Raw genomic sequence first — 19205 nt, forward strand, 5'->3', positions numbered from 1 at the left:
CTATTTAGTCCTGGATGGTGTTGAGCTTCTCAAGTGTTGTAGGAGCCGCACTCATCCAGGCAAGTGGAGAGCATTCCACCACACTCCTGACTTGTGCCTTATAGATAGTGGGCAGGCTTTGGGAGTCAGGAGGTGAGTTATTCATACGAACATACGAATGAGGAGTAGGCCACTCGGCCCCTAAAGGCTGCTCCGCCATTCAATGAAATTGTGGCTGACCTGAATGTAACCTCAACCCCACATTCCTGCCTACCCTCAATAACCTTTCACCCCCTTGTTAATCAAGAATCTATCAACCTTTGCCTTAAAAACAAAGACTCTGCTTCCACCGCCTTTTGAGGAAGAGTGTTCAAAAGACTCAACCCTCAGAAAAAATTTCTCATCTCTGTCTTAAACAAGCGACCCCCTATTTTTAAGCAGTGGCCCCTAGTTGTAGATTCTTCCACAAGAGGAAACATCCTCTCCACATCCACCCTGTCAAGACCCCTCAGGATCTTAAAGGTTTCAATTAAGTCACCCCTTACTCTTCTAAATTCCAGTGGATGCAAGCCTAACCTATCCAGCCTTTCCTCATAAGACAACCCGCCCATTCCTGGTATTAGTCTAGTAAACCTTCTCTGAACTGCTCCTAATGCATTTACAGCTTTCTTTAAATAAGGAGACCAGCACTGTACACAATACTCCAGATGTGGTCTCACCAATTGCCCTGTACAACAGAAGCACCACCTCCCTAATTTTGTATTCAATTCCCCTCACAATAAATGATCATTCTATTAGCTTTCTTAATTACCTGCTGTACCTGCATACTAACCTTTTGTGATTCATGCACTAAGACACCTAAATCCCTGACTCAGCTCTGCAATCTCTCAACATTTAGGTAATAAGCTTTTTTATTCTTCCTGCCAAAATGAACAATTTCACATTTGTCCACATGATACTCCATTTGCCAGGTCTTTGCCCACTCACTTAAACCTTATATAAGTTGTAAAAAGGAGGCTCCAGCACTGATCCCAGGCCCAGAACATCACTGCAGGAGTTCATCAGGGTAGTGTCCCAGGTCAAACCATCTTCAAATGTGTCAATGACCTTCCCTCCATAAGGTTAGCAGTGTGGATGTTCATTGATGATTGCACAGTATTCAGTGCCATTTGCAATTCCTCAGATAATGAAGCAGCCTGTGCCTGTACATGACAAAACCTAGACAACGTTCTGGCTAGGGCCAATAAGTGGCAAATAACATTCGCACCAAACCAGTATTGGGAAATGACCATCTACAACAGGGCAGAATCTAATCATCTCCCCTTGACATTCTTCAACAGCATTACCTTTGCTGGACACCCACCACCCCTCCCCTGCCAAATGTCAGCATCGTGGGGGTTTTAACCAGAAACTGAAATGGACCAGCTATATACTGTGGTTAAAAGGTCAGAGACTAGGAATTCTGTGGCAAGTAGCTTACCTCCCGTCTCCACAAAGTCTGTCCACCACAAAGCAAGTGCGTGATGGAACATTCACCATTTGCCTGGATGAGTGGAACTCCAACAACCAAAAACCTTGACATCAACCAGGACAATGCTGACTGCTTGATCGCCACCCCATCCACTACCTTAAAAGCCCACTCCCTCCACCACCAAAGAGTGACAGCAGCGTACCATCTATAAGATGCACTGCAGCAACTCACCAAAGCGCCTTCGAAACCTGCAACCTCTATTACCTAGAAGAAGGGCAGCAGATGCATGGGAACACCACCGCCTGCAAGTTCTCCTGCAAGCCACTTGCCATCCGATGTTCTTAACTACATTGCCGTTCCTTTATCATTGCTGCATCAAACCCTTCCCAACAGCACTGTGGTGCACCTACACAACATGAACAGCAGTGGTTCAAGAAGGTGGCTCACCACCTCCTTCTCAAAGGTGATAAAAGGATGGGAAGTAGCTTGCCTTGCTAGCGATGCTCACACTGCATGAATGAATTAAAACCATCAACTTCTACAGTAAACCAACGTGAACCTTTGTCTATTCCCATAGTGGTCAGTAATCAGAAATGGAGCACCCCTTTAGAGCCCGAAACAAATCTGTTTCAATAGAGCAGCAGAGAAGCAGATTAAAAATCAGGTATTCGAAGGTTAAATCCAGATTAGTAAACTGCTTTTAATTGTACAACTGTAGCCCATTGGAGCCTGCAGAGAGCACCAGAGACAAGTGATAAAGCAGTTAGCCCAATTTAATACCTAAAAAGCAGAGATAGAAATAAGTGAATGCAGATACCTTGACATGAGGAGACTGCATCTTTTGATACAATTCCAGTGAATAATGGTGAAGCCACATTTCAACAAAAATCTGTGAAGAAATAATAAGGAAAGTTAATGGCAAAAATCATTTAGACCATCCCTCCTGTACCAACTCTCACTCCTAAATTTATCCTTCTTCTACCTCAACTCTCCCATCCAAGTGCATTTTAAAAGCCCATGTTTCTGCCTTGACTAATCCATCTGGCAGGTTATTCTAAACATATTTCACTTCCTGATTTTAGTTTTAAATAGGTTTTTAACAGTTTAAATGCAACTGCCTCTGTTCCCACTTCCCCAGCATATATGAATATTCTATTCAACAAGGCTGTATAAAGGTGTGGGACACAGGGCATGGACAGCCCTGTGTCAAACTCCAGCTCACACATGACCAATAATTTCTGCCTCATAAGTAAATAAACAGGAGGTGATTAAAAGGTTGGCAGTCCTCAAGATAGGAAAGACACTCGGTCTGGATGAATTGCAACCTCAGTTGCTGAGGGAAATAAAAGGTGGAAACTGCAGAGGCTTTGGCCACAATTTTCCAGTCTCCTTAGATACAAGGTTGGCTGTTTGGATTTTCTCATGCAGTATAAATTGTTGCTCCCTTTCAGATTTGGTATTTTTGTGATCCTGTCTGATGAGTGCAAGATGAAAAACTTTGACAGCATTTTTTTTCCAGCAATACTCAAGTTCTGTACCACCAAATAACTAAATTAAGGAAAGAGTACAAAAGCAAATGATTTATCATGGACCTTTATAAAATATTGGTTAGGCTGCAGGTGGTGCAGTATGCCTAATCCTGGGCACAGCACTTTAGGAAAGATTTGAAGGTCTCAGAGAGGGAGCAGAGGAGATTTACAAGAATGGTAAAAGGAATAAAAGATTTCATCTACATCATGAGACTAAAGAATCTGAGATTATTGTCCTTACAGAAGAGATTATAGGAAGATTTAATAGATGTGTTCATAATCATGAAGGGTTTTGATAAATTAAATAAGGATAAACTGTTTCCAGGAGAAGGATTAGTAACCAGAGGACAGATTTAAGCTGATTGGCAGAAGAACCAGAAGCAACAAGATGCCAAAATGTAAAATGCAATGAGTTATGATGATCTGGAGCATACTGTCTGAAAGGAGGGGGGGGGGGGGCGGAAACGCAGATTCAATAACAATTTTCAAAAAGGAATTGGATAAATACCTCATATACTCATGCGAAAGTTACATTTTAGACCAATTTTTTTAGGTCAGAAGTCATGGGGTCAACCTTCACACGGGTAAACTTGAGCGGTTGACTTGGGCCCGAATGAAGTACAAAAAGAGACAGCTGCAACGGATTATGTAAAAACCAACAATAGTACAGAGTTCATATTAAATTACTGGTAAGTAACCATCACACCACATCCTGTCATTCATAAACTGATCACTTTATCAGTTTAAATAAAAACAAAAAACTTTAATGTAGAAATATTTTAAGGATTTATTTACCAGTATTTATACATTTACAATTAAATCAAATCATTAACATCTCCAGATTATATTTTGGTTCTGAAATATTTGGGCTTTGATCCCAGAAAGCTATGGTTTATGAGGTATTTGAAAAGATATCACTTTTTTAAGCCAAAAATCACAGGATTGACTTTTCCACAACTAGTTATGGTATTTGAGATAGGAAAATTTGCATGGTTATAGGGAAAGAGGGACATGCAACTAATTAGATAGCTCCTTCAAAGAGCCGGTACCATGGGCCAAATACCTTCCTTCTGTGCTTTATCAACGTTTCAGTGAAATGAGGAACACTTGGGACCTGGTTTTAATTTCAACCTGGAACACCATGATGTCAGACTCCTCTGCGGCCTTGCGGAAAGAGGTCAGTGTGAATGATTTTGGCCAGTTTTAGCCCTGCTGCTGATGGACTGCTCTTAACACTGCACCAACTTGACAAACTCAGGAGAAGCTTCAGGCTGATGGTGTGGGAAAGATGTCACTCCAGTGCAGAAGAAGGCCCTCTTCAACAACTGGACCCAAGGAGATAACCCAACAGCTGCACAATGAGTAGCTATGATGATATAGATTTTAAGTAGGGTCATACGGACTCGAAATGTTAACTCTTCCTCTCTCCACAGATGCTGCTGGACCTGACTTTTTCCAGCATTTTCTGTTTTTGTTTCAGGTTTCCAGCATCCGCAGTATTTTGCTTTTATGCTTGAAAAGTACGTTTGCTAAAATAAAGCTTTAAAAAAAAGCCTTTATTCAGAAAAGGGATGCATGGACAGACAACTTGGCACCTTTCTGCATTGTTTCAAAACCTTACCCGACTGCTTATCTCAAAAAGGATCACAAAAGATATTTTTGAAATTCAATGAGTGTTCCACCAGTGTAAATGAGATTCTTCCACTTGCTGGTCTTCTTTTAGAAGACAGACAATTAACTGAAAAGGATCTCAGTGGAAAGCTAAACAAATAACCCAGATGGGAAAAAGGCTACTTGAATGGCCAATACCAAAAATAAAAGCATGATTTGTCAATTTGGGAGCAGCCATCTTTGGGTTTCATACTCTAAGAAAAGGCTGGAAGCTGCTGAGAGGGAGAAGCATCTTGAACATTATGAGAGAGACACCTTGAAAACAACAGGGAGAGACAACGAAAGTTTCCAGAAACAACTATTGGACCGTTGTAATAAATTAGGCGACCAAGGGAAGTACCATAAAAAGCAAGAGCCTTCACTCATTACCAAGGCCTGTTCTGCTTGTTGAGTCCACCTGCAAAGGAAAACTCCAAATCTTCAACCACAGAAGCCATCGCAGCTGCTAAACCAAACCTCAAGTTTCAAGCCCTTCACTTTGGAAAGAAGGAATTCAAATAATGGGCCCACAGCCATATCTCGCAGAGATCAACTTGAAATCTCATCTTTAAGTACTTTAAAAAAAATCTTTCTTTGTATCTGGATTTTAGTTCATAACTTTATCACTTTTTACCTATGTAACTTTCAGCAGTTGTCTGTATAATAAACTAACCTTTATCTTGTTTAAGAATAAAGTTAATCTTCTGGGTCATTTTTAAATTGAACCATTCATAAATTAAAAGGGGGCTACATACACACTTACAAATTCTTAGCTTACAGACTACTTTAAGGAAACTCCTTTTACACGGTTGTGATAGTGGTTACTGAGACAAAGCATAGGAGGGGGGGTGACCAAAAGCTTGGCCAAAGAGGGGTTTTAAAAGAGGAGAGAGAGCAGGCACAGTTGAGGAAGGGAGTTCCAGGATGGAGCTATTCACCTGATGGTACAGCCACCAATGGTTGAAATAAGAGGAGGGTGCTACACAAAAGATCAGGGGTAGAGGATTGCAGAGCTGGGATAGGGAGATGTGATGGGAAGAGGTCACGAAGAGATTAAAACATGAAGATTATGTAGGTCAGTGAACATAGATTGATGGGTGAATGGGACTTGGTGTAAGTTACTATTCAAAAGTTTATTTGAAAAGTTGAAGTTTACAGAGAATGGAGGCTGATCAGGCAAAGGTTAGAATTGTCTAGCCACAAATACGACAAAGGCGTGGATAAGAGATGCAGAGTCAAAGACATGCTAAGATGATGGAAATAGGAAGGTATTGAAGTAGTGAGGACCTGAGATCAGGAGCTCAGCTTTGGATCGAATAATAACAAACCCTATCGCTTGATTTGTGAAGACTTGATACGGACTCTATTTGTAAATAAAACACAAACTGTTATCTGCCTCCGAAGTGATATCCATTACTCTGACCAGGGCAGAAACACAGAAAAACAAACCTTTGCAGCAACAGTGACAAAGAACTCAGTATTCACTTTTACCTGAAGCAATGTTTCTGATCTCCAGATTTCCTGTGCAGCTGGGTCTGTATTCACTGAGGGCTGATGGGATATATGACGCTTCAACAGGCTAGTGTGGGGCCCACCATAGGAGGTGAATGGCACATTCTGAGCTCTGTCAGGAATCAAAGCGCAAATAGAATTAGAGTTATAGATAAATAATTTCTGTACTAAAGGGAATAAAAATTATGAGGAGCACACAGCTCCTCAAAAATAAACATGTAAAATATCCCCCTCCACCTGTTACTGCCTATTTCAGTAAATCCAACTCCCTAACTCCGCAACCCCACCTCTCATGTTAATGACTATGTCTATAAATGTTACTCAGCATCGACCTTGGCACCAGAAGCAACAAGGGCAAACCCAGCCCTGAGTGCCCTGCAAAGTCCTCCTTACTAACATCTGCAGGCTTGTGGCAAAATTGGGAATTATCCCATGGATTACTCAAGCAACAGTCTGATAGTCATACTCACCGAATCATATTTTACAATGTGCAGCATGTAATAGATAGAGCTAAGTGATCCCAAAACCAACGGATCAGGTTTAAGCTCTGCAGTCCTGCCACGTCCAGCCATGAATGGTGGTGGACAATTAAACAATTCACTGGAGGCGGCGGCTCCACAAATATCCCCATCCTCAATGATGGGGGAGCCCAGCACATCAGTGCAAAAGACAACGCTAAAGCATTTGCAACTGTCTTCAGTCAGAAGTTTTAGCCTCCTCCTGATGCCAGTCTTCAGCCAAGTCGATTCACTCCACATGACAAAAAATGGCTCAAGACACTAGATACTGCAAAGGCTATGTGCCCTGACAATATTCTATAAGTACTACTGAAGACTAGTGATGCAGAACTTGCTGCGCCCCAAGCCAAGCTGTTCCAGTATTGCTACAACACTGGCATCTACCCGGCAATATGGGAAAACTGCCCAGGTATGTCCTGTCCACAAAAAGCAGGACAAATCCAACCCAGCCAATTACCACCTCATCAGTCTACACTTGTTCATCAGCAAAGTGATGGAAAGCGCCTTTAGCAATCAAGTGGCACTTGCACACCAATAACCTGCTCAATGAGCTGCTACTCAGCTCCTGGCCTCATTACAGCCTTGATCCAAACAAGAACAAAAGAGCTGAACTCCAGGGGAGAGGCAAAAGCGACTGTCCTCAACTTCAAGGCAGCATTTGACTGAGTGTGGCATCAAGAAGCAAAACTGGTGTCAATGGGAATCAGGAGGAAAACTCTCCACTGGTTGGAGTCATACCTTGCACAAAGGAAGGTGGCTGCGGTTGTTGGAGATCAATTATCTCAGTCCTAGAACATCACTGCAGGAGTTCCTCAGGGCAGCGTCCTAGGCCCAACCATCTTCAGCTGCTTCTTCAATGACCTTCCCTCCATCATGAAGTCAGAAATGGGGATGTTCGCTGATGATTGCACAATGTTCAGCACCATTTGCGACTCCTCAGTCCGCATTCATAGCAAGACCTGGACAACATTCAAGCTTGGGCTAATAAGTGGCAAGTATCATGGGCAGAATTCGAGCGTTCTTTTTTACTGCCCATGGTCAATATGTTTGTATGCATGGGCTGTGTGTTTACTTACCCTGAGAGGTTGTTCCAATTAAATGATTTCCAGCAGCAAAAGTTTTGAAAGTTTAAAAACAAGAGGTTATTTATTATTACACTTGCCCCAGAATTTAAAACGTGATGTCTCACTCACTCAGCTCACACACAAAAGATTAGATACAGATAAAGATAAAACAATACAATTACAATTTATGATCGTCTGTCTCTTTCATGAAAGACCTGTAGTTTCTTAGATGAGTTGATGCTTTAGTTGAAGTGAAGGTCATGTAAAACAGAGGATTCTCAGTAAGCTATGGAGCCTCTTGTTGTCAAATTTCCAGGTTAGTGGTTCTCTGGTGAATTTGAACAGGTTGGGGGTGTCCTTTCCCATTTTGAAGGTATTGTTGTTTATTACCTTGGCTGCTTGGATGGCTTGCAGCTGGTTCAATTATTTTCTGATGGAACTCTGTCTCTACAAAATAGCTTCCTGCTGTTAATTTAAAAACAGGCAAAATGGCGTCCTCACCACGTGACTTGTACAAGTTCGAAGTCCTTTTTCCAAAAAGGAAGGTGGTGGGTTGATTACACATCCCGTGTTGTCATTTGACACCTTAAAATTCACATTTGTCTAACACAGACCAAGTTTCAATGTTTCTTTTGTCCATGGTGAACAGAAAGTCGAGCCAGCTAGGTGCTATGGTTCTTTTCTTGATGGTCCATCCTTAAAGATATATATGTGACTTCCCTAGATGGCTGGGAATGTCCATATTTAATCAGGTATTTGCTTGAGACTCAGGACTGTCTGGAGTTGAAAATGTCAATAATCTCTCAGTTTTCAGAAGTCATCTTAAATGTCTGTTCATTTGTGTTCAAATTTTTGACTGTAAGTCCATAACATACTAGAACATGACAAGTAATATTCATGCCACACAAGTGTCAGGCAATGGCCATCTCCAACAAGAGAGTGTCTAACCATTTCCCCGTGACATTCAATGGCATTATCATTGCTGAATCACCCACTATCCCGAGGGTTACCATTGACCAGAAACTGAATGGGACTAGCCATAAAATTACTATGGTTACCAGAGCAGGTCCAAGGCACTGAATTCTGAGCGAATAACTCATTTCCTGACTCACCAAGGTCTGTCCACCATCTACAAGACACAAGTCAGGGGTACAATGGAATACTCTCCACTTGCTTGGATGAGTGCAGCTCCAACAGCTTGACACCATTCAGGGCAAAGCAGCCCGCTTGATTGGCACTCCATCCGCCACCTTAAACATTCACTCCCTCCACCAACAATGCATAGTAGCACTAGTGTGTACTATTAACAAGATGCAGCAACTCACCAAAGCTCCTTTGACAACACATTCTAAACCGGTGACCACTAGGTTACTGAGAAGGACAAGGTGCATGGAAACACCACCACCTGCAAGATCCCCTCCAAGTCGCACACCATTCCGACTTGGAACTATTTTGCCGTTCCTTCACTCTGTCGTTGGGTCAAAATCCTGAATCTCCCTTCCAAACAGCACTGTGGGTTTACCTACACCACAGGGACTGCAGCGGTTCAAGGAGGCAGCTTACCATTATCTTCTCAAAGGCAATTAGGGATGGGCAATAAATGCTAGTCTAGCCAGTAACACCCACATCCCTTGAAAATAATATATTAAAAAAATGAGCCCTCTCATGTTGTCACTCGGTGAATCTGCTCAATCACTACAACGGTTAGATTTTAATTCACCTCCCTCAAATGGTCATTCAGTAATCCTTCCCCTCACTATTACTGACTGTATCTCTTCAGATGTCACGCTGGATCCCTTACTCGGTAATCACTCAACACCGTTTGATTGATGTTACCTTTACTGATGCTCATTCACCTGCCCCAACCAAGTCCTCCTCAATAACATCAGCGCTTAACAGGTATATAAAAGTATAACCTCTACAAATTACCAAAAGGAACCTACACACTTAGTGACAGGCAGACACTGAATAATACAGAAAAAACTGGTTAGCATTCTCCTGGTCTCAGAAACACCCAACACAATTACAGGTCAGAAAAATGAGCAGACGTACCTTGGTGTCGGAGGAGAGACAGTGCCACATGCGTTCAAGAACGGTGATGCTGGCACATTCCCTTCTATTGGGAGGAAGTAATTCAGGTACCTGTCCACTATGACAAAATAGGCACTGTCTGAGGTGCTGAAGAGCTGCCCTGGTGGGCAATTCTGTAATAAGAGTTGAGAGCACAATGAAGAGCACAGGGAATAACCCCTTACAGACTGTGTAAAGAATCCTATCATAGGCTCTATCGTGTAATCTCCCAAACAGTTCTGTGAAGCACTTGTTCCTCACTGTTTCCAAATAGTTAAAGGCAGCAAAACCAATTAAATATCATTCTTGCGGCCCACATTTGCATCAGCAACTTCACTTTCAAACATCCATTGCTGTCATTTAAATCACTGCAACTAAAGACAAAAAGAACTTTTAACAACTATTTGTACTTATATAGCACCTTTAACATGGTAAACATTCCAAAGCCCTTCACAGGAGTGAATATCAAACAAAACTTGGCACCAAGCTACATAAGGGGATATTAGGACAGATGATAAAAGCTTGGTTAAATCTTAGAGAAGGAAAAGAGAAGTAGGGATTGGAGAGGTTTAGGGATGGAATTCCACACCTTGCAGCCTTGTCAGCTGAAGGTGTGGCCACCAATGATGGGGCTAATATAAGAACTCAGAATTGCAAGAGCAGAGAGAATCTCAGAGGCCTTTAGCGCTCGGGATGGTTATTGTTATGGAGATGAGGAGGTGCAAGGTCAGAAAGGGATCTGAAAAGAGTGAGAGATTTTAAAAATGGAGGCTGTGTCGGACTGGGAGCTGATGTAGATCAGTGAGCACAGAGTGATGGGTGAAAGAGACTTGATACAAGTTAAGCAATAATTTTGGATAAACTCAAGTTTACAGAAGGTGCAAGGTGGGTGGGAGGCCTGCCTGGAGAGCATTGGAATAGTCAAATCTGGAGGTATCAAGGCATGAAGAATTGTTTCGGCAGCAGATAGGCTGAGGCAGGGGCAGAGACGGCCAATGTTAGTGATAGAAGCCAGTGATCTTGGTGACAGGGAAGATGTGTGGTCGGAATTTCAGCTCAGGGTAAAACAGTATCAAAGGTTGCTCTTAGGCTGCTTCAGCCTCAGTGGTCAGGGGAAGGGATGGAGTCAGTGGTGAGGGAACTGAGTTTGTGGTGGGCTCTGAAGTCAATGGCTTCAGTCTTTCAGCTGATTTGCACAGGACAGCTGGAATAAGAAAGGGAAAAATGGTACTCTGACAGTACGGTAATGAAGAGGGCTGAACATTTTTCCGAGTGGAGAAGAAAAATAGACGACTGAATCGAAGCAAAAATACTGCTTTGTATGGTATTTGAGACATCAGGCGATTCCCCAGCTGTTTTCAATTCTGCTAAAAATGTTCACCTTAGCGACTTAAAGTAAAATGGAGAGAGAACAACAAAGTGCATGACTGGCATCAAATCATAATGTAAAATCAGAGGACAGGAGCATTCATTCTGTGTGTAACAGGAAGCTTTGAGAGGGGTGGCGGGGGAACAAAGTTTGAGCGTTCCCATCAATTTGCACACATCTCAAGCCAAAGACACCAATAAGCCTTAGGATTTACCACTAATGGCAGAACAGCAGGAGTGAGGTTTGACACAGTGGAAGCATTTCCTTCCGAGCTCCACTCCAGACATCCCTGGCACGCAGGATAGCACAGTTCCAACTCCTGAATATTTAATTGACATTCACAGTACTTCCAATTCTCCACATAGCGAGTAGAGTCAGGTTTCAAATTTGCCCACGTGAAAAGGGGGCTTTGTTACAGAAACAACTCAGAGCACAATCTTTAAATTCAGTTGTGGAAAAAATAGGCAGTGTCTCAAACACCACTAGATATGAAAGAGGAAACACATTGAACTTCTACTCTGTTTAGTATTTACTCAGACTAGAGAAGTGGTGTTTCACAGGGATTGATAATGAGACCACTGTTGTTCACAATTTACATGAATGATTTAAACTCAGGAAACTGAAGCAGTTTCAACTTGGAAGTGACACCAAATTTTTGGTGTAGTTTATACTAACAAAAACAAAAAATGCTGGAAAACTCAGCAGGTCTGACAGCATCCGTGGAGAGAAAGACAGAGTTAACGTTTTCAGTCCATATGTCTCTTCTTCAGAGCTAGAGGAAAGTAAAAGTGTGGTGAAATTTATACTGTTTAGGGGGGTAGAGCAGGTGAAACCGGATAGAAGGCCTGGTCTACCCCCCCCACCCCCACAAATTAAACAGTATATATTTCACCACATTTCCACTTCTCTTAGCTCTGAAGAGGAGTCATATGGACTTGAAACATTAACTTTGTCTTTCACTCCTCATATGCTGTCAGACCTGCTGAGTATTTCCAGCATTTTTTGTTTCAGATTTCCAGCATCTGCAGTATTTTGCCTTTATACTAATGAAGACTGACAAAATGCAAGATACTAATGAACTCTCAGACAGGGCATGTAAATGGCAAATTAATTTCAACATAATGGTGAGGTGTTTGTAGGAGGAATAGGGAGGCCACAAAGTCCTTTAAGAATCTAAATGGTGTAGAGGGGCAAAGGGATTTAGGGGCAAAGATTTTAAAAACATCAAAAGCAGTAGCTCAGGTTAAAAAATGTTAGAAAGAATGCAAAGTTCTGGGGTTTGTTTCTTGAGGAATACTTTTGAAAAACAGAGAAGCTATGTTAAACTTATAGAGAGTCTTCTGTGTACAGTTTTCATCTCCATCTTACAAAATGGATATGGAAGCAGTGGGTAAATATAAATAAGAGTGTTACAAGGATGATACCAGAACTGAGAGTGCAGTTATCAGGAAAGACTGAACAGGCTGGGGATCTTTGCTCAAAAAAGCACAGAGGGCAACCTACATCGAATTGACAGAACAGGCCATTCCCCCTAACTGGTCCATGCTAGCGTTGATGCCCCAGACAAGCCTCTTAACACTTCTCTTCATCTAACACTATCATTTATTCTATTCTTCCTGATGTTTATCCAGATTCTCTTTAAATGCTATACTAGTCACCTCAGCTACTCCCTGTGGTAGTGAACCCCACATTCTAACCATACTCTGGGTAAACAAGCTTCTCCTGAATTCTCTCATGGATTTATTATCCATCTTATATTTATGGTCCCTAGTTTTGAATGCCCTATAAATGGAAACATTTTTTCTACATCTATTCTATTCAAACGCCTTCAAAATTTTAAAACATTGATCAGGTCACTCTCAAGAGTTCTCTTTTTTTCCAGAAAGAAAAACTTAAGAGTTTATAAAAACATCTTTCACAATGACAGGATGTGTCAAAGTGCTTTACAGCCATTGAACTGCTTTTGAAATGTAGTCACTGTTGTAATGTAGGAAGCATGCCAGCTAATTTGTGCACAGTAAGCTCCCACAAATAGCAATGTACACAAAATCCAATGTTGATTGTGGGATAAATATTAACCAGGATGCTGGGGATGACTCTCCTGCTCATCATACCATGGGATCTTTTACACCCATCTGAAAGAGCAGACAGGACCTCTGTTTGAAGTCTCATCTGAAAAACGGCACCTACAACAGTGTAGAACTTCCTCAGTATTGCTCTGGAGTGCCGACCTTAATTTCTGTGCTCAAGTCATAAGCTGCAATACTACACAATCCCATCCCTCCACTGCCACACAACTCCAGAGGGGGCTGGCAGGTGGAATGAAGGTATAAAATGAGGTGGCATGATGGCAGGGTGCTGGGGTGTGGATACCTACTGCCTCCACTAGAGTTTCAGCAGCTGACTAGGTTATGAGTGACCCACCGGCTCTTGGGCCAATTGAGGCTCTTAAGGGCCTCCTCCCACCATCAGCACCACTGATATTTTACCAGGTAAATTCTGGCCCCTGACTGCAGACTCGGGGGTTGGGGGGGTGGTTGGGGTATTGCCCAATGGAATAGAAATGGCCACCTCCCTTGCTCACCACTCTCCCCCAGCCCACCCCTCCGTCCTGGGGCCTGCCTTGACAAGTTGCCCCAACTTACCTTATTATCCTGCCTCTCCCATGGCTCCTGGCTGGACTGGAGAGCTGCCATACCTCAGATTGGTCTGCAGCTCTTGGAAGTAGGACTTCCTCCCAAATGGAGGTGGAAGCCACGACCTCAGGCAATTAACTGCCTGACAACCGTAAAATCTGGCTGTGGCTTCCCAGCCCAGTGGAGGCAAGCTCAGATCAGACTTTCCAGCTGGTGACTGGTGCCGCCACGTCTGTGAAAAATTCTGGCCATAGAGTGGGACTTGAACCCACTCTGAATCAGAGGCAGGAGTGCTACCAACCAAGCACCAGCATGTTCGGTCTTTCCAATTTGTATAACCTCTCAGCTGTTGTGTCATTCTCGTAAATTCTTCTCCAATGTATCTTCTCCAATGACTCGATATTCATTTTCATAACATGGAGACCAGAACTGTGAAAAGTACTCCAAGTTTGGTCTAACCAAGGCTCTATACAATCAGAGTTAGAGTCACTCTGCCCATTGAGTCCATGCCAGCTTTCTGTCGAGTAATCTAATTAGTCTAATTTCCTTGCTGTATTCCCACAGTCTGTAAGTTTACTACTCTCAAGTGCCCACCCAATTTCCTATGGAAATCATACATGGTCTCAGCTTTCGCCACGCTCAGAAGGCAGAGATCCAGTTCATTCCCACTTGCTGTGTAAAAAAAAAGTTTTTTCTAACAACCCCTGCATTTTTGCCTAAAACCTGAAATCTGGGAACAGCTTTTCTTTGTCTGCCTTAATTTGGTTTTTTAATTATGTACCTCTAGAAATAAGCCCTATTGCTAGGTTAGCTAAAGAGTTTAATTAACCTACGTCACTACTTTTAGTGATTTGTAAACTTGTACCGCTGGATTCTTTTGCTCCTCTACTCCATTCAGGCTCTTATTAATCTAAGCAGTATGTGGCCTCTTTATTCTTCCTACCAAAATATACCACCTCATACTTACCTATACTTCAATTCATCTGTACATAAAATCCCAATTCCAATCAAATGCCCATTTTGTAAATTGATTAATGTTTTCCTATAATTTGTCACAATTGTCTGTGTTAACTACATCCCTAACTTGGTGTTGTCTGCAAATATAGAAATTATGTTTCTGATTGCCAAGTCTAAAACTTTAGTGAAAACCTGATAGAAATCTTTAAAAAATATGAAGGAAATTGATTGGGTAGACAGAGAAGATATTTCTACTTGTGGATAATCAGAAACAGGCCATAAATAAGATAGTCAATAATAAATTCACTAAGGAATTCAGGAGAAACTACTTTGCAACTTGGTGTCATATCTGATCCTGAGTTTCCCACCACAAATTCGCACCATCATTTAGACCACCTAATTCCACCTCTGCAACATCACCCATCTCCGGCCCTGTCTTAGCTCATCTGCTGCTGAAATCCTCATTCATGCTTGTGTTACCTCTGGGATTGATTATTCCAACCCACTCCTGGCCAGCTTCTCACATTCTACTTGAGTTAAACTTAAGGTCATCCAAAAGTTTGCTGCCCGTGTCCTTACTCGCACAAAGTTCCCTTCACCTATCACCACTGCATCCGCTGACCTACATTGGTTCCCAGTCACACAACACCTTGATTTTAAGATTTGCATCCTTGTTTTCAAACCCCTTTTTGGCCTCGCTCATCCATATCTCTATAATCTCCCCCAACAACCACAACCCTCAAATATCTAATATATTGCTCATCTAATTAGAGTCTTTTGAGCATTCCAATTTCAATTGCTCCACCATTGGTTTCGGTGCTTTCAGTTGGCTAGGCCCTAAGCTCTGGAATTCACTCCCTAAACCTCTCGTCACACTTTCCTCCTTTAAGACATTCTTTAAAACCTACTTTGACCAAGCTTTTGGCCATTTGCCCTCGTACCTCCTTAGGTGGCTCAGTGTCAGGCTTTGTTTTATAATGCTCTGTGAAGCGTTATGGGATGTTTTATTACATTAAAAGGCATTACATAAATACAAATCATTGCTCTTGAATGGTGAGAATATGGAACTTGTTGCCACATGGAACAGTTGAGTCAATTAGCACAGATTCTAATAAGGGGAAGCTAAATCAGTACTTCAGGAAGAATAAAAGGATTTGCTAATAGGGGGAGATGAAGTACCACAACAATTTGTATTTATATAACACCATCACTGCAATAAAATGTCCCAGGGTGCTTCACAGAAGCCCTTTCAAACAAAATGTGGCATGTGCCATACTAGGACAGAGAAGCAGACATTTGGTCAGAGGTTGATTTCAAAGAGTGTCTGAACGGAGAAGAGAGGTAGAGGTGGAGAGGTTTAGGGAGGAAATTCCAGAGCTTAGGACTCACGCAGCTGAAGGCACAGCCATTATGAATGATTTCAAAAGGAAATTGGGTGGGCACTTGAAAGAAACTTGCAGGACATGTGGGAATACAGCAAGGGAATTAGACTAATGGGTTGCTCTAGAGAGCAGGCAAGGGCTCGATGGGCAGAATGGCATGCATCTATACTGTAATGACATTATTTCGAACCTTGGTTATATCAGAGTACTTTTCACTGTTGAGGTCTCAGTGTTATAAAAAAAGGAGATAGACATTGGAGAAGGTACAAAAAATTTGAGGATGGTACAACATCAGAGGTTATACAAATATTGCAGTGATTAAAATCAGAGATGCTCAAGAGGCCAGAATGAAAGGAGTGCAGATAACTCGGAAGGTTGTAGAGCTGGAGGAGGTTATAGAGATAGGGAGGGGCAAGGCCATAGTGGGATTTGAAAACACTGAGCTCTGGGGGAATGGATGAATGGACTTGGTGCTAGTTAGGATATGCATAGCAGAGCTTTGGACGAGCTCAAGTTTTGTAGTGTGGGAGCTGGGAGACATTTGGAATCGTCAAATCTAGAGAGTTAATGAAGCATAGATGGGGTTGCAGCAACTGGTAATGTTAGGTAGGGGTGAAATTGCAAGATATTATGGAGGTTGGGAGGAAGCTCATGTGGCACATCTGATGTTAGACCTGTTTCTGTGTTGTAAAATTTATGCAATCATTCGAATGGAGATGGGACAAATTATTGGTCTTGTGGGGCCAACGTGTTATAGATTAGATACCTCCTGCAACCACCACAACAGAGGACATGCCAAAACTGTTGGTGGTGGGTGAAAGACACAGGCAGCAGGATTATCCTGTCCTTTAAACAGTGCTGCCTCACATTCTGCAATACCAACTTACCCGTGGTGTGGTGAGGTGCATAGCTAAATTGAAGAGATAGTATTCAAAGGGATCTGGTCGTGCAGGTTAAGGATTGAAAACAAGTCTACTTAAAAAGCAGATCTATCAAAGTCTCCCCACTGCTGGCTTATCTCTTCACTGTTAAAGAGCTAATCCCAACACTCAAAAGTGCTTCATCTCAAAAGTGCTTCATACAATGAGGAGCACTGTCTGTACATCGTTACAAAGTTTTAATTTAATAATTGGCTCCTAGTTGTCCAGAAACAGTGTCCTTCTTTTAAAGAAACTTTATTCTTTTACTAAGAAGGAACAGTATTGTTCACCAGTAAAACCGAATGCTTCAATTGCCTTAAGAGGGGTCAGGCCAGGTTTATTTACAGTCAAATGTGAAAACAGTGTAGCATATCTGTCAAACAGAGATGAAGAATCAAATAACATTTTATGGCCAATTTTAACCTCTTTTCACACCTGCCACCAGGGATTCAGGCCTCCTTACTGGAATCTGGCTCCAGTGGGCACTATCTGCACCCCCGAGTGACCATTTCCCATTTGCAAATCTGAGGTTGCAGTGTTCCTGGAAACTTGGGGGTTTACTTACACAAATCAAAGGTGAGGAGCAAGTTGATAAAGCTGTTAAAGCATAAAAGATCTTTGACTTTATCAATGGAGGCATTGAATACAAATGCAAGCAGGTTCCTCTAGTCCTTTATAATATCATCAGGCAAAATCAACACGCTTTTGCGAAGGGGAAATCATGTTTGACAAATGTATTAGAGTTCTTTGAGGATGTAACAAGCAGGGTGGACCAAAGGGGAACCAGTGGATGTAATGTGTATGAATCGCCAAAACGCATTCATTAAGGTGCCACACAAAAGGTTACTGCACAAGACAAGGGCTTATGGTGCTGTGGTGATATATTAGCATGGATAGAAGATTGGCTAACTAACAGGAAACAGGAGTCAGGATAAGTGGGTCATTTTCAGGGTGGTCAAACTGTAACAAATGGAATGCCACAGAGATCAGTGTGGGTCCTCAACTATTTACAATCCATATTAATGACTTGGATGAATGGACTATTTCAGACTATTGATACCAATTAGCACCCTTACAGTATCCCAGATCAGATCATTGCACTCAACATAGATCAGGGATCACAGCTGGGGCTTTCGGATCTGTGTAGCTCAGTAATACATTGCCATTATCTAAACAGCCATTCTGGGATCTGAAACTGCTTGCATTTTGGGTGATTTTAATTAATGATGTATATTTGTTACTGCTACTATGACAGTTCAGGATGGGTGCATTGACACGAGCATCAGTGAACACTCAGAGCTGGCAGATACATTTCCAGGCATGGTGACTAGGGTTCAAATAATTCTTTCTAAAAGCATAAAAAGATGTGAAAATGTCCTCGACTAAACCTGCACAAATACCAAAGTGCCCTGAGGCCCAGCTATTCACATTATTCCAATGTATAAAGGGAAGCAACATCCTGTAACACAAACCATAAAAAAGTGTCAATTCAATGCTGTTAAGGCAGAGGCTTCAGCTCCACATACAATCTAGTGAAAGGATACTGAGTGAGAGACTGAGATTGGCCAGTCCTGAGGGAGGAAACTGTAGTTTGTTATGATACAGTGGAAAATCAGGTAGAACGCCTTCTTGGATTGAAGCCTTCACAGGACCCTGAATTATTCAAATACAAACAGACCAGAATTAGTCAACATTGAGATTCTCAGAGCAGCAAGTGTGAAATAGTTTACATGTTTATCCTTCACACAAACTTCTGCAGAAATGTAACGGGGCTAAGAATTCACGCTATATTTATATAAAATATCATCATGGCTAATTTGTAAAGTTTTAAAACGGGACAATGACCTTTTAAAAAGACTGAAGTCGTGTCTGGCTGTGACCTTCAAACGACAGGAGCTAATCTGACAGCATTAAAGAAATTTGCGCCTCATTGTCTCTGAAGAGACGCTAATGACCCTATGAACTGCAGAGACCAAATTCAAAGGAAATTATACAAAGGCCATCTCAATTTCATAAACCAAGCCTGGCCAACTGGAGCTGAGTTGTCTGCAAGGACAAAGGACCCTGCAACCTTCCTTTCAAATTCTTAATTGTTAGAACAGTAACAATCTCAGGAACCCAGAGAAAGGAATATACACAACAAAAACA

General features: G+C 42.0%; 1 protein-coding gene across 3 annotated transcripts in view; it reads right to left on the minus strand.

Moving 5' to 3' along the window:
* smpd4 (sphingomyelin phosphodiesterase 4) overlaps positions 1–19205 on the minus strand; it is a 72247-nt gene that overhangs the window by 38117 nt on the left and 14925 nt on the right. For all 3 annotated transcript variants that reach the window (XM_078553781.1, XM_078553780.1, XM_078553782.1), the window contains exons 5-9: positions 18602–18710; positions 17025–17077; positions 9776–9927; positions 6121–6253; positions 2268–2339 (exon numbers count right to left, since the gene is read on the minus strand). In XM_078553781.1, the coding sequence (XP_078409907.1) occupies positions 2268–2339; positions 6121–6253; positions 9776–9927; positions 17025–17077; positions 18602–18710 (519 nt within the window). The remainder of the gene's footprint in view (positions 1–2267; positions 2340–6120; positions 6254–9775; positions 9928–17024; positions 17078–18601; positions 18711–19205) is intronic.

The sequence above is a fragment of the Cetorhinus maximus genome, chromosome 12 (assembly GCF_964194155.1).
Source record: "Cetorhinus maximus chromosome 12, sCetMax3.hap1.1, whole genome shotgun sequence".
In the NCBI taxonomy this organism is placed as follows: Eukaryota; Metazoa; Chordata; class Chondrichthyes; order Lamniformes; family Cetorhinidae; genus Cetorhinus; species Cetorhinus maximus.